Below are 17,002 nucleotides of genomic sequence, written 5' to 3' on the forward strand. Positions count from 1 at the left end.
TACCATCTTTAGAGTATTACTATATTTGCTGATGATGCCAAAGCTATCTTAAAAGACATTTTGAAAATCAGAGCATCAAAATTATTTGAAGTCAGTTCTTCCTTCTCCGGCACCAAAGCCGCTGTTGGGCTCACATATGTATATATTTACATAGACCGAACATCCTGACAAGATCTTTTGTGGTTATTCGATATGTCTCTATCTAACGTCTAGCGCATTGAAACTCCTCACACTCTTTCTCTCTCCTACCCTCATCAGAAAGAGACGCTGCTCTACTTACGTGATGACTGACATAGACATAAGTAACAACGAATAAAAAGATGTCACACACTGCTATGTTAATATACACGTCTATAGGGTTGGGTTGTCATTGTCATTTAACAAAAGGATAACTAATGACATACGACATTATGACATTACGACAAATGACATTTACGCGATGACAGTTGACAGAACCATATTCGCTCCGTGCATGACTACCGCGACACCTAGTGTAGTCGCCTGAAATTTTTGGCGAACACAATTTGACGTTAAACATATGATACAGATATGACATATTTAGCGTTAATATGTAATTTTTATTTACCATTTTTGATATATTTTGTTGTTTGTATCAAACGACAATAGTTCGAGTGTCGAATAAACGTCAAATTAAAAAACAGATATTTGAAAATTCTCTGAAGAAAATATCAATTTTAAGGGTTTTTCTTCACTTTTTCGTTATAGTTTAGTTGTCGGTGATAATATTAATTAAGTGTACATCGAACGCAATTAGGCAGTGTGAATTATTAGTATGTACTAGATTTTAACATTAGCTGGGTCTATTGAACTATTAATTTTGGAACACAAAATGGAAATAGATGACGATAGGGTACCAGCAGATCGGAGAAAGAAAGTCAGTATGAAAATATAAACATAAGTAATAAAAATAAAAACGGCAATAATAAGGTAAGCGAAATATCTATTGAAAATAGTTATTTATGTACCAAGTTAGTAAAGTTACTCTTTATCGAACGAGTCTGATATTATGAGCAGAGCGAGCGAGGCGAATAACAGACGAGTTCGATAAAGAGTTTTTACTCATGTGGTGCATACAAAATTTTATCGCCAACAACTTGATATTGGTTTTAACACTTGCTTACAATTTATAATTTAAGAACTTTTTAAATTTTAAACGTCATAATAATTTCATGACAGTGATGACAGATAACTTTTGCAAGATGGCCGCTTTTGATTTTTAATCGATAGTTACCAATATTGAATAATTACTAAATCGGTAAAGTTTTAATGTATTTTATATGAATATAATTGCAAAGTACTACATAATTCCACTTTTGACATAAATTTAATTGATAATATCGCAAATTGTGTACAATATTTTTAAATAACTAAAGTAAATAAATTGTAAGTTACTCAAATAAGTAATCGATTACTGCCATCGACCACTTACATTCAATATCGATTAATCGCGGCAGGTAAAGTAAAATCTTCTTTCAGTACAATAAAGTGTTACTTTACTGCCGCAAATGAGGGCAAATGAGTACAATAATAAATAACTTTAGTGACGATTGGCGATAAAAATTATTATTCAATCATTATTCGCCAAAGTTGTCATATTTCGCCGCTACGGGCGCTGGTATAGTTTCGTGTATATCCACCATGGTCACGCACGCAGCGAATAAGAGCCGGTTTAAACATAAGTTAATCTTATTTTTTATATGTACTTATTTTTAATTACTCTTTTATGTATGCGTATTTGACTATGAGATATGTATTTTGTAGGTAAATACCAATGACGCGTACGAGTTGAAAGAATCTCCGACTCCATCCCCGACTGGAACACTAACCAGATCAGTGAATGCGGTAAGAGAAACTTAATAAACATATTTTCTTAGGGATGTTGTATAGATGTATATATAAATAGACCGAGCAAGCTGCACATGCTGACGATAAGAATTCTTGTGGTTATTCGGTATGTCTCTATCTAGCGCATTGAAATTCCTCATTCTCTCTCACACCCACTAAAAACAGACGCTGTATACTTACTTGATTTAAAATGAGACATCTAACAACGAAAAAAAAAAGGTGGTGTCGTCACTTCACTCTACAGACTGGTGTGTATTTATATATACGTCTATGGGCTATTGTTTCTAGCATTATTTTGACCTTGATTGTTCTTTTCCAGCGTAATAGTTTAAGAGTTAGTGCACCGAGTGATAATATAAACGGACAATGGGTACCGACCAGCGAATGGGTGCATTCGTGGAAGAGCAAATTACCACTCCAAACTATCATGCGATTATTACAAGTTCTCGTGCCTCAAGTTGAAAAGATTTGCATTGATAAGTAAGTAGATTTTAAATAGATACATATATACACTCTGGGCCAAAATTAACCGGCCACCTTAAAAATGGGTAATTTTTGATGTCTTATATCTTCTAAACCTGTTGTCCGATTTAAGTGATTTTTTTAATATCTTATAGCCTTATTCCTTGACAATATCGTTATAATAATATTGTTGCTAAACAGGTAAATTTTCATTGTATACCGGGTGTACGAGTCAAACTGTGTTTTTTTCTTAATGTTTGCATCACCCTGTGGAATATTCTAGCATTTGTAGAATACTGAAATTAAAACCTAACTATAGCCTCATGCTTTCTCAACATTTTGTTGTTTGATTGATTCGCTTATATTGGATAATAAGAAAGTTAGGTGCTTTAACAACTAGACATGTTTTTTATCAATACAGGGTGTTTTTAAAAAACGTTGGCAAAGTTTAAGGGGTAATTCTGCATGAAAAATATTGACAATTTGCTTTATAAACTTATGTCCGCAAATGCTTCGTTTCCAAGATAGGGGGTGTTGAAATTTTTCTGACAAACTGACGATTTATTTATTACTTTAAAACCGGTTATGACATGCACATGCAATTTGGTGGGTTGTAATACGTAGTTATTACACATTTTTTGGCATACAATTAAGCATTTACTATTCACCATTGGCGCGTATACGGGTAATATGATGGCTCATGTTACCCGTATGCGCGCCAATGGTGAATATTAAATTCATAATTGTGTGTCAAAAAATATGCAATAACTACGTATTACAACCCACCAAATTGCATTTGCATATCTCAACCGGTTTTTAAGCAATAAATAAATCATCAGTTTGTCAGAAAAATTTCAACACCCCCTATCTTGGAAACGAAGCATTTGCGGACATAAGTTTATAAAGCAAATTGTGATTATTTTTTCATGCAGAATTACTTTTTAAACTTTGCCAAGATTTTTAAAAAACAACCTGTATTGATAAAAAAACATGTCTAGTTGTTAAAGCACCTAAGTTTCTTATTATCCAACATAAGCCAATCAATCAAACAACAAAATGTTGAGAAAGCATGAGGCTATAGTTAGGTTTTAATTTCAGTATTCTACAAATGCTAGAATATTCCACAGGGTGATGCAAACTTTAAGAAAAAAACACAGTTTGATTCGTACACCCGGTATACAATGAAAATTTACCTGTCTAGCAACAATATTATTATAACGATTGTCAAGGAATCAGGCTAAAACATATTAAAAAAACTACTTAAATCGGACAACAGGTTTAGGAGATATAAGACATCAAAAATGACCCATTTTTAAGGAGGCCAGGTAATTTTGGCACAGAGTGTATTTCAATGATTTTAAGATTTAATTTATTTAGTTTTTATTTCAATTTATTTACATCTATTTTTAATTTATTTTTACTACATATTACTTAACACTAAAATATAGTTAATATACATTCATATTTTTATATTTTATACCCATTTATTATTCAGACTGGTTCCTTCACTACAAATTCTGTATTTATATTCATTTATTTTCTTGATAATTGCTAATACTATCTTCTATTTTTAACGGGAGTATGAGACGGAAAGTTATTATTGTCAATATGATCGCCAACGTTCGATAATCGGACAGGGTACTGAAAGAAGAAGAAGAGAAAAATATATAATAGATATCCTTGCCTTGCAAGAAACGATAGAACTGGGAAATGAAATAAAATTGTTTTATTTTCTTTTATTTATTTCTTCTTTGTGCATCATGTTTTTTTTTAAACATAACATTGTTTGTTTGGGTTTTATTTTCAGTCTTATTTCAATTTATTGTCTTTTGTTTTTCCTATTTCTACAAATTTTTCAGCGTTTTATGGTTATGAATTAACTTTTACCGTTACATTTACATACATTTTTACCGTTCTTCGTGGCATACTTTTTATCTGTATTTATTTTCTTGATTTCAGGGGACTGACTGATGAAAGCGAAATATTGAAGTTTTTACAGCACGGTACCTTAGTAGGCCTTTTACCCGTCCCTCATCCTATTTTAATTAGGAAATATCAGGCGAATTCGGGCACTACTACTTGGTTTAGAACGTATATGTGGGGAGTTATATATTTAAGGTAACTATTGTAACGATCTCATTTACACTAATAGCCTATAATATTAGAGGGATGCAATGAAACCCCTAAAAAATAATAAATCTCCAGGAAGTGATGGCAGACCCGCGGAACTTATTAAATGTGAAGGTACTCTGACTAATCAAATATATAAAATAATACTGAGAGCCTGAAATGAGGAATAAAACCCGGAAGAGTAGTGTGTATTGGAAATCGTCTGCCCTCTACACAAAAAAGGTGATCAATTGGAAGGTAGAAACTATAGCGGAATAACTCTCATTGATACAGCATACAAAATATTTTCGAATATCTTATAATATGGTCGCCTAAGTGCATATTCAGAGGAGCTTCTTGGCGAATATCAAAGTTGTTTTAGGCCTGGTTGATCAACAACAGACCAGATCTTTGTGCTAAGGCAAATAATGAAAAAAAAAACAATGAATTAAATATCGACACATACCATATTTTCGTTGATTTTAAATCGGCTTATGAAAGTGTCCTAAATTGTACGAAGCCATGGATGAATTCCACATCCTCGATAAACTGACAAGATTGGTTAAGGCTACAATGCGTAAAGTTGTTTGCAAGTTCAAAATACAGGGCAAAAAATCACAAGCGTTTGAAACGCATGTTGGGCTGCGACAGGGAGATGCGCTGGCGTGTCTCCTCTTCAACATAGCTCTGGAAGAGGCAGTCAGAGATGCCAGAATAGACAACAGAGGAAATATTTTTAATAAATCATCCCAAATTTTGGCATATGCAGATGATGTGGACCTAGTTGCCCGCACAACACGCAAGCTAGAAGAAATGTAGACCACCTTCTCAAATGTCTCAAAAAATATGGGCCTGCAAATAAATGAGGAGAAAACTGAGATGATGGCATCAACACCCAACAATAGAGCCAGAAACATTGGTCACCAGTTCACGGTTGATAACACTACCTTTGAAGTGGTGGAGAAATTCACATACTTAGGCTCCCTGATCACCAAGGAAAACGTTATGACGGAAGAAATCAAGCGAAGGATAATCTTAGCAAACAAATGCTATTTTGGAATGAGTAGACATATGAGAAACTTAATCCAAAAAACAAAAATAACCATATATAGTATTTTTACTACAAAAGCAAGATTACGTAGGTCAAAATTTTTGACGTATGAGCACTGTCAAAACATTAGAATGTGACTTTTCATCATGGCCACGTTTATGTCATTACTTGTCAGAGATATTTTTCTTTGTTTTTGTTTACTATAAAAATAATATCTATCCGCTCCGAGCTTCGCTGGTATCGCCACCTACCTACAGGATTACTAGTATAACTTTTACCGGAAATTTTCTGGAGAGAAAAAAGTGTTGCCTATACTCTGTGAGTTTTCGCTGATATGGCTGCTATCGCCATTTAACGGTTGACTAGCGTTCCTATTTCGGCCGGAATTTTAAAGAGGACAGTAGAAAAGCAAATAATAGTTGTTTCAGACTTATTATTTAATTCTTATCGTGTAATATTTACAACGTAAAGAAGTAATTGGATTGTAATCGATAATTAATAGCAGTAAGTACAGAATTTATTATTCATTATGATTATTTTTTAGCTTTTGCTTATCGTTTTGACGTATATGTTGACAACTAATATTAGAAAAAATTTATTCTGCAAAAAAGTATAATAATTTAATATAATTATGGTATAATACTTCTCAAATATTAACTTATAAATGACAGTTAACGGCATCCTACGTTTGTTGTGATTGGTCGTTACCTTCACGCATTCAAATTTTGTTTCAGGATTGGATTGTAAAATTGAAATTGTCAAAATTCGAGAGTGTGCTAACTGATCCTTTACCTCAAATTTTTCTACTGTTTTAAAATTAAAATTGTGTTTACTTACTTTTTTCTAATTGCATCAATCCATTTTTGTCGTTGAATCACCTTATGCTTAGCGACAGGAAAGTTGTAGAATACACAGTTACTATTGTAACCAGTTTTTCGACACTCTTTAATGCAATAACTTTCGTGAGACATTTAAAAGCTATAATATGCAACTCTTAATGCAGAACGTCAAAAAGCAAATTTCCAGTAAAGGTTTACAAACTTGTTACTACTGGCGCTCGCGAATTTGTAATTATCCCCCAGTGGCGGCTCGTGATTTTTACAATAGGGGAGGCTATACCTAACTGTAAAATATCTAGACAAATTTGCACTAGCAAAAAAATGCGCCAAAAAATGTAATTTAAGGCTCCATCATTTGACCATTTTTTATTTACATTTCATAATATCATCCTAATTCATAATTTCATGATATCATCATTTTAAAAATAGTTAGTCTAATAGTAAAAGTTTAATACCAAAGTTTGTGTCGTTTATTTGTTAACAATTCCATCTATTTGTAAATAGATACCTATGCATATCAAAATAAATACAGATTTGAAGTTTTGCAGTCCATACATAATGAAGCTTCAAATTTTTTAAGATACTCAACTGAATTTTTTTAATTCTAAACGCGGCCTACTGCGGATTCAAAAACACGATAAATTACCGATATTTTGCTTTGAGTTAGAGATATCGGAAAAAGTTATTTGAGCAAGTTGTTCCAAATATTATTATAACCCCACATACCAAATTTCATAACAAAATTCGCACTTTTAGATTTTTCATTATTTTTAGTCAGGACCCTAAAATTCGTTGTCCCCAGACGCACCCAACCACCCAACGGAGCTGAGAAGTTACTCTGCCTCCCTTGGTATATCTCCGGGCAGCGTGTGATGGCGCCGTAGATGCCACTGTTAGGAGACCGGGTCTCCTTAAACGCCTGCTGCACGGCACGGAGCATTAGCAACGGAGAATGCTGGGCTTCTCGGCTCCGTTCGTGCATCTCGGGATAACGCAGGGTCCTGCCTACAATAATATGTAATAAAACTGAGACGCGATCATGCGTTCTAATGCTAATGCTCCGTACTCCGTACGTAAGGATAATTAGTGATAATATGGAATTTACACGTTGTATAATAGTGAGAGTAATTGTTGTTTTCGCGATTCATGATAAACAAAACAGTATAGAGTGTGTAAAAAATTTATAGGGAGGCTGAGCCTCCCTTGCCTCCTCTGACGAGCCGCCACTGTTATCCCCTCTACCTACGAGCTCACAGCGTGTAATTATTTATTCTAATTAATGATGTCAATTGATTTTCATTACTTGCCGAAATATATTAATTAGCAACAATATTATCATAGTGTAGATATAATTATTAATATAGATTATTTCACAGCTGTCATTTGCGTTTGAATGTATGAGTAGTGTACGAATGTCTAAAATATTTAACTAAAATTATTATTTTTTGGAATATTGAACTTAAATAATTGTTTTAGAAAATTTATATTATTGATAATAATAAATGTTTCTGGTTATTTAATTAATATATAATTCTAAAATTCTCAATGTAATTGCTATTACGTTTTTTTTTATTAAAATACCATGTGGACGCTTATACAAGATCGGGCAGTTCCGTGTTGGTGTCGTATTTTAGCTGTGCTACACAAATTTCAATTCTAGAGTTGATGTAATGGAATATCATTATTTTCGTTAACATTAAGAAATATTTTGGCATATTATGATTAATATATTTCGGCAATTGATGAAATCCGATTGACATCATTAATTAGAATAAAGAATTATAGATATTATTTTTATAGTACACAAAAACAAAGAAAAATAGCTGACAAGTAATGACAATAACGTGGCCATGATGGAAAGTCACATTCTAATGTTTTGATAGTGCTTTTACGTCAGAAATTTTGACCTACGTAATCTTGCTTTTGTAGTAAAAATACTATACAAAACCCTTATACAACCAGTGTTGACATATGGATCAGAGACATGGACCATCTCCAAGGCAGATGAAAACCTTCTGCTTATATTTGAACGAAGGATCCTGAGAGGAATATCCGGTGGCATCTGTGAAAATGGTATTTAGAGGAGGAGGTACAACTACGAGGTATACCACAGATATAAACATATATTTGGTGGTAAAGACGTAGTATCTTTTATAAAAATCGGAAGACTAAGATGGGCAGGATATTTAGCAAGATCACAGCATAACAACCCTCCTAGAAGAATCCTTATGTCACAACCTGTGGGAAGTAGAAATAGGGGTAGGCCAAAACTCAGATGGAAGGATGATGTAGATGAGAAGGATAGAAAAAATAGGCGCAGCAAACTGGCAACGGTTGGCAATGGATAGGACTGACTGGCGTACGAGATTTGGGAAGGTCGATGCTCTTTTCTAGGGCTGTAGCACCATTGGTGATGATAATATTAGAGGTCCTCATGAACTAATCAAATTAAAAAAAAATCTGATGATAGCTTAGGAGCTTGAAACCGGTTAGGGTGTTTATGGCACTCTCTGAATGAATCGAAGTATAAGACGTCTCTAGTTTTCGTTTTACAGCAAAAATATTTATTTCTATTAGTCTACTCCTAACAGAGTATGTGGGATCAATTTTTCGTTGGAATTTTTGCCACTATGAGCAAGCAGGAAGTTAGATGCAATTCTTAGATCTCCCTTAGCCTTCTTTGCCTCAGCATTCGTATGGTTTGCAAATTATAGAAACCGCGAAGGCGTTACCAGAAACTTGGTCTCAATAAAAGTTTTATTTTGATAATATTTTTAATTTTATTGAAATAAAACTTTCGATTGTTGTTAATATACCGTGTGTTGTATTCAAAAAACCAAAGTGACAAATGATGTCAGAAAAATGGAAAATCTGGCAACACTAAGCATCAAATTTGAAATGTCCACATTGCAAAATAGGCATATCCCGGTTTTTGTACAATCCGTACAATATATTTAACATAATTAGACATTTCCACACTTTGGCTGTACTCTGTATAAATCACTCAATTTTGGATCAAAAAACTTTTGGATCTCCGATTTGTCTGAAAATACATTTCATAGCTTCTGTGGGACGTAAAAATAAGATATTTAAGGTCAAAAAATCTTCTCCTTTTTTTTTCTCAAAATGTTATTTTATGCAATTTTACAGTGATTTGGTCTTTATTTAAACAAATTTGCATTTTCTGTCGTAAAGTATCAATGGAAAACAATATTTTAATAAAAGGGACTCAAAAATGTCATTATAACAAGTTATTTTGATTCAAAACAAGGTTTTGATCAAATTTTATAGTGTAGAAAACATTAAAATACATTTTTACATTTTCCTCCATTCACAAAATACATCGATTTGGCTGAAAATTTGCCCACGGATAGCCAAAACATAGGACTTTAAGCGTTTAAAAGGATTTGAATTATATTACAATACCAAAAAAAGTTACATGCGATATCATAGTCAAAAACATAGGCGTCTAGTGTAAATACAGTTAACTCGGAAAATATCGACCTCACAACAAAAATTGTTAAAAAGAAATTGTAATGATTGTAAATATGATTTATTTGGAACAATTTCAGCTCCTACCATTTTTGTCGAAAAATTAAAAATGGTCGGAGATATTGAGCAAAACAGGTTCTCCTTTAAAATCAAGATGGCAGCTAACGTAACGGAGGAATTCATTCGCGATTTTAAATTTAGGCTACTATTGACCCCTCTAAAGATAAGAAAACTAAACTTTTGGGCAGCTCGGCATGCAAGGTCAAATGCTATTCCGACTGGACTAATATACTTTGGAGTCTGATATTATTGCATGTAACTTGGTATTGTAATATAACTCAAATCCTTCTAACCCTTATAAAGTCCTATGTTTTGGCTATTTGTGGGCAACTTTTCAGCCAGATCGATTATGATGTATTTTCGGAATGGAGGAAAATGTAAAAACGGTATTTTAACGTTTTCTACACTATAAAATTTGATCAAAAACTTGTTTTGAATCAAAATAACTTGTTATAATGACATTTTTGAGTCCCTTCTATTAAAATATTATGTTTTCATTGATACTTTACAATATAAAATGCAAATTTGTTTAAATAAACACCTAATCATTGTAAAATCGCATAAAATAACATTTTGAGAAAAAAAAAGAAAAAGATTTTTTGACCGTAAATATCTTATTTTTACGTCCCGCAGAAGCCATACACCAAGTTTCACAAAAATAGGAGATCCAAAAAGTTTTTGCCTGAGTGATGTAACATGTACCATAAATAATTCAGTATTTCTTTTGTAATATTATTTTTTGTGTTTTAGGAATGTGGATCCTCCAGTTTGGTACGACACTGATGTAAAGCTATTTGAGATCCAGCGCGTCTAAAATTTTAACTTGTTTCGTTAAAGAGTAATATATTTATATTTATTTGTAACTATGTTGTGACTGTGCATTCAACAGATGATTATATAATGCATTTTAATAAGTAGTTTTGAAGAGAATTAGAAACTATTTTTTATAAGACATTCCCTTGTTAATAAGTGTTTACTTTAATGTTTTTGTTGTTTGCTAAGGTTACTGCTACAAAATAGCGTTTTTTAACTGAATGTTTCGATGTAAGTACTAGACCAGGAAGGATCTGTTTTTAGGTGGATGTGAGAGGTGGCATTCGGATTTTTGCGGATAAAGTTAGGTGAGAACTTCGTTAATAATAATTGAATTATGCTCCTTCTCAAATATGATAAACGCGGTAGAACATTAAAAAAATCGAAAAATTGCTATTTTTGAACGAGAATAACTTTTGATTAAAAAATAAAATAGCAATTCTGCTGACAGCATTTGAAAGTTTAAGTCAAATTATACCGGTTTTAATTATTTGCATTGCTAAAAATTAATTTTTTTATTATTAAACAAAGCTCTTTGTTTATAAGCCAAAAATTGTTTATAATTTTAAAACATTGCTGAGGCCCCTTAAATAATCCGATTCTAATTCTGTAAAGTGCATTAGATAGGTAGAGCACCTCTTTATATGTAAAAAAATTAGCCAACTTCTAAATGGTCTACTTTTTGTTTAGAAAGATTTTAAAAAATTTGAACTTTTTTAAAAACATCTACATTGCAAATTTATTATGCAAAATCTATTAGGTCGATTTTAACGAAATTTGGTAGACCATTTAAGTAAGTTATAAGAATTTTCTAAGCGAATTACTAAGGTTCTAAGTGCCACCAAAGTGGTTAAGAAACGTTGAATAACAACAGGCGTATTTTGCCCCCTTATTTTGTATTTATTGCTTTATTGCAGAAAAGGCAATACCATAAGACATTTTTGACCAATCATATATCATACAAAATGCAATTACCTTTATTTTATTTCTCTACGACTTTGTTCCGAAACGAACCGTATAAAGTTATAAGCAAAGAAAGCAGAAAAAAATCGATGTTTTTCGAAATTTTTACATATTTTAATTTTTTTATTAATGTTCCGGGCGTATTTGAGAAGGAGCATAAGTCAATTATTATTACTGAAGGTGTCACCTAACTTTATCTGCAAAAATCCGAATGCCACCTCTCACATCCAAAAATACACGTTTTTTTACAGATTAGTCCTGGTCTATACTGCAAGGAATTATTTTTTCCGGTTTTTTTCCTCGTCGACAGACATTATCATAGGATATGCCACTTTCCTGTCATATTCCAACTATCACTGTGTTTAAAAGTCTAGACACGATTCAGCGTTGCTGGCTTCTGTCAACTGACGTCATTGCATAACATCGGTTTTGTACTTTGCAGAAATCTCATTCTAACATTGTGCCCGTTCAGTCAGAAGACGCACATCCATCAGAGCAGATTTGTATGTGACTGTATCCTTCAAGAGCAAGAGCTCCCATAGCTAGTCAATGATTTTTCTCAGATGTGTAGTGAAAAGGCTTTTTTTCTGCTTCTCTCTCGAGCTATTTCCTGAAAGTGGGGAATCGCATATAAAACAGACGAATACGAACTTTATAGTGCCTTGGACGTTTTGCTGAAAACATGTTCTGGATCTAGTCAAAGAGCAGAGTTAGTAAGATGCGTCCTCTAAGTCGACACCAGAAATGTACTTACATTATAGCTGAATGCAGAGATCACCACTGATTGCTAAATACTCAAGCTTAGTATTTTTGTTGTCACTAAATACTGGGAAATACAAATTCCCTCCCCTCTCTTTAAACATTGCCACTGACAGTTCACCAATTGCTTAATGCTCGCCCTGCTCACGTTTATTTTGGTACTAAATTTGAAAAATTCTGGTAAAAATGTCAAAAAATTCTGCAGCAAAAAGTGACTGAATAAAAGAAATATAACGTTTATACTTCTGCCTACATTCGACAAAATAAAATTTAATTTATGTCTCTTTGATTATTGTTAACATACTAAAACGTTTATTTAATGTTGAATATTTTTTTTAATTGTAAAGAAGTTCTAAAACAGTAACCATAAGTTTTTAACCTATGCATAGGCCATTTGTTTTGCATCTGTTGTTTGCACTTAAAATTAGTTATATTTATTACAAAGCATACAAATCTAAAATATGAAAATATTTCACAGTAAATATGTGTATTTATTTCACTTCCCATGGCTGACCGTCGACTTCCTTGAAGATTCTTTTCTTTGTTCCGTATTCCTTGCCAGAGATGGAGAATTCGAATAATTTTTAGATTCGTTTGATGAATACGGATCACTGCAAGGAACTGTGTTGAGAACTCGATCATTGGACTTACAGTTAAAAACAAACATGTCATCATTTGTTGAACAGTTTTGTCTTCTTCTTTTTAATTTGTTAGATCTATAGATAGTTCTGTAAACGAAAATTAAAGAAGATAACTACTAGCGGAAAACAAACGACATACTTAAGAATACGTAGAACTAAATAAAACAATTACAAAATAACTAAAATGCGACATAAAAAATGGAATGAGAACTTAATAGATAAAACAACACAGGCCTAGAATGTCTAAGATCAACTAGTCCATAGTACATCGTCCTTTTTGGAAGATGATTACAAAAGTCTTAAAAATGGTCTTAACTGCTTCAGTTGAGCGAGTCCCGCAGAAACGCGTCCAACCTGCACTCTAAAATTTTTCAGAAAGTGGTAGACTCACTCAAACGAAGCAGTTACGACCATTTTTTAAGACTTTTGTAATCATCTTCCAAAAAGGACGATGTACTGTGAACTAAACATTGGATGTTCAGCAAATTATCATTAAAGACAGCAATAATAAGGAAGGACAAACAAAATAACAAAGACTTCTACAAAACCTTGTACAGCTCGCGAATCAACAAAAGATGGCATTAAAAGAAAAATAAAAAAAGAATATGTGTGTACTTTGTACGCACGTAAGAAGTTATACTTCTATTATAATATAATTTCATCGAAATAAATATACCTACTTAACAGTTACAATACAAAAAATTAACAATAATTACCAAAAATGAACCAAAACTTAACAATGCCAAATATAAAAAAAAAAGAAAAAAATATGAATCGTCCGGGATTTGAACCCGCAACCTTGCGATTTTTTGATCTCTGGTCCAATGCTCTACCAACAAGGCCATCAAGCCGCATGCTACTTACCTTTCAGATATACATAATTATACATCACGGTGACAAGTGAAATATAAAAATAGATGTTTTATTATTTTACGCCCAAGGAAGACAAATCCAAAGACACAAAATTATAATAAAAAACCTTTTAAACCACCTTTTTCAAATTGCGCAAGTTGTATTATTAATATTAATGTTAATAAATGAAATATAAATATTTTGACGTTTCACAATTTGACAATTCACTTTTAACTGCAGTGCCTTAAGAGGAAACAGTAGCGAAAACGCGTTCCAAGATTGCGGCTGTAATTTTGAATATTTTTTCGAGATATTTGGCACACGTATTCGTAATATAATATAGAATGGCGGTACAATATAATTTGAAAAATATATTAATATGTGGAAATTACTCTGTAATTAAATAGAATATTAAAAAAACGAGCCTGTACCGCCATTAAGAAGAACAAAAAAATACACTTTCTTCAAATAAACTTTTTTATCCGATGCCTAGATTTTGTGTCATTTTGGAACTATTAAAATTTTTTATTTCATTAGTAGTTCCAAAATGACACAAAATCTAGGCATCAGATAAAAAAGTTTATTTGAAGAAAGTGTATTTTTTTGTTCTTCTTAATGGCGGTACATGCTCATTATTTTAATATTGTATTTAATTACATAGTAATTTCCACATATTAATATATTTTTCAAATTGGGCTCTGTACCGCCATTCTTTATTATATTACGAATAAGTGTGCCAAATATCTCGAAAAAATATTCAAAATGACAGCCTCAATCTTGGAACGCGTTTTGGCTACCTGTTGATCGCTACTGTATCATCTTAAAAATTTTAAAGCACTAGTGCCTTAAAGTAGCATTTTTAACGCTCCTATGGAGTCCTAAAAATTGCATTTTAACACGTTTGTAGAAAAATATATTTAAAAACACTAATATATTCTTTCCACACCTTTTCTGGACTGATACATACATAAATTAAAACATTTTGAAGTATAACTTCAAAAATATAATATGAAAACTATTTAAAAAGGCAGTATAACTATTAACTAACCTTTGTTGTTTCTCTTCCCACAAATTTTAAAATGCAACAACCATACATAACCAAACCGTCAACCGTCCAAACCACAGCTGCCATATTGGATAATTTTTGACATGTCATTTGAACATCCAATCAGAACAAAGTTATAATGCGCATGCGCCGGGATCGTAGGTTTTAACATATAAAAATTCACCCTCATATCGCGCGTAAACAAGTATAACTTCAAAAACGTGGGATCAGAGGTACTAGCAAATATACAGAGATTAAAAATAGAAAGAGTTGAACAATAATAAAGCTCCAGGACACAATGATATAATTGCTGAGGTTTTGAAAACATACAAGACAATAACAATCCCAATACTAACAGAACTATTTAATATAATGTCTCCATAATAAAAACAAATTCTAAAGACTGGAATGAGAGTCTAATAATACTCTTACACAAAAAAGAAGACAAATGTGACGTGAAGAATTATAAGACCTGTATCGTTGATCAGTCAAGTATACAAGCTGTTTATGAGAGTTATTAACAATCAGTCAATTTACAAAATTTATAATTACCAACCAGTTAACAGGCTGGCTTTCGCAACGGATTTAGTACATCAGACCATCTGCTGTAAATGGCGACATTGATAGAGAAGGCAAATAAATACCAACTACCCGTATTTCTTTGGCTTTACAAATGGTATGAGCCATGAGCACACGAGGTGCTTTGTTCGGCTTGAATGTGCTTACCCAGAGATGCATGGACATGAATCAGGATATGTACTTATGCTTTGTAGACTTTAAAAAGGCATTTGATAAAGTTCAACATAAAAAGTTTGTAGATATATTAAAAAGCAAAAATATTCATAGTCGTGATATGAAAATTATATCTAATTTAATATATTGGAATCAAACTGCCAAGGTAAGAGTTGACAATCAGGACACCAAAGATATCATAATACAGAGAGGAGTCCGTCAGGGTTGTGTGCTGTCTCCACTACTTTTCAATGTCTACAGTGAAGCGGTATTTCAAGAAGCGCTCTCAGACTTAATAGAAGGTATATCTATCAATGGATTGTTGTTGGAATTTAACCCCTTTGGAAACCAGAAGGAACTATTTAGATATTTGTACAATATATAAAATCATAAATAATAATATTGATGAACCAGATCTCCTGGCAGCTGTTGGCCTGCGTGTTCCATCTATTAATTCCAGAAATATCCAACTACTTAACATTGAGTTTCATAGAACCAATTATGGCATTAACTCGCCTATTTGTCGAATGAGCAAATTAACAAATGAAATGTTACAAAAGTGTGATTTGGATTTATTTAATGATGGTTTTAATAAATTTAGTGGTAAAATAAAAAAGTTTCTATCAAATTAATGTTAAAATTATTATGGTAAAATGTGTCTTATTAATTAAATATGTAATCTGATTTCAAATTTGTTACCTCCAAACTTTTTGTTATATATGTTTCAGTGTTTTTATAATTATTGAAAAAAAAATCTAGTCACAACGACATCTTGTTATTGTTATAGTAATCTTTTAATATATTTTGACTTGTATGTATATTCTAATGATTTAACTTTGTAAGACTATATAGGTTATACTTATAACTATCCTTTGTACTTTTATAATTATTGTTGTTTTATACCTACTTACTCTGTAAATGCTATATGCGTAAATAAAATTTTGACTTTGACTTTTGAGAAGTTTTGAACAACTTACGTTTTGCAGACGATACAGTAATAATAACGGATAACAATGATTTACAGAATGTAATGCAACGCCTTAATGAACGCTCGCGCTGTCATGAGTACGGACTGAATATGAATTTGAAGAAAACTAATGCATGATCATGACTAAATCAGTACACGCAAACATCCAATTAACTATTGAAGATACTGTAATTGAGAGTCTGGATAACTACAAATACTTAGGAACATGGATAACATCAAATGTAGACCAAACCAAAGAAATTAAGACACGTATTGAAATAGCACGTGCATCATTCATTAAACTTAAAAATTTTCTTTGTTGTCGGGATATAAGGTTAGAACCACGCCTAA

The 17,002-nt window shown here is 32.2% G+C and overlaps 1 protein-coding gene across 1 annotated transcript in view; it reads left to right on the forward strand.

Moving 5' to 3' along the window:
* Positions 1-12,896, forward strand: part of LOC114330843 (protein HID1) — a 44,549-nt gene extending 31,653 nt beyond the window's left edge. The window contains exons 10-13 of the mRNA XM_028280263.2: positions 1,783-1,863; positions 2,186-2,346; positions 4,288-4,446; positions 10,630-12,896. Of these exons, the coding sequence (XP_028136064.1) occupies positions 1,783-1,863; positions 2,186-2,346; positions 4,288-4,446; positions 10,630-10,693 (465 nt within the window). The 3' untranslated portion in view covers positions 10,694-12,896. The remainder of the gene's footprint in view (positions 1-1,782; positions 1,864-2,185; positions 2,347-4,287; positions 4,447-10,629) is intronic.
* Positions 12,897-17,002: the final 4,106 nt, after the last annotated feature.

The sequence above is a fragment of the Diabrotica virgifera genome, chromosome 7 (assembly GCF_917563875.1).
Source record: "Diabrotica virgifera virgifera chromosome 7, PGI_DIABVI_V3a".
Classification (NCBI taxonomy): Eukaryota; Metazoa; Arthropoda; class Insecta; order Coleoptera; family Chrysomelidae; genus Diabrotica; species Diabrotica virgifera.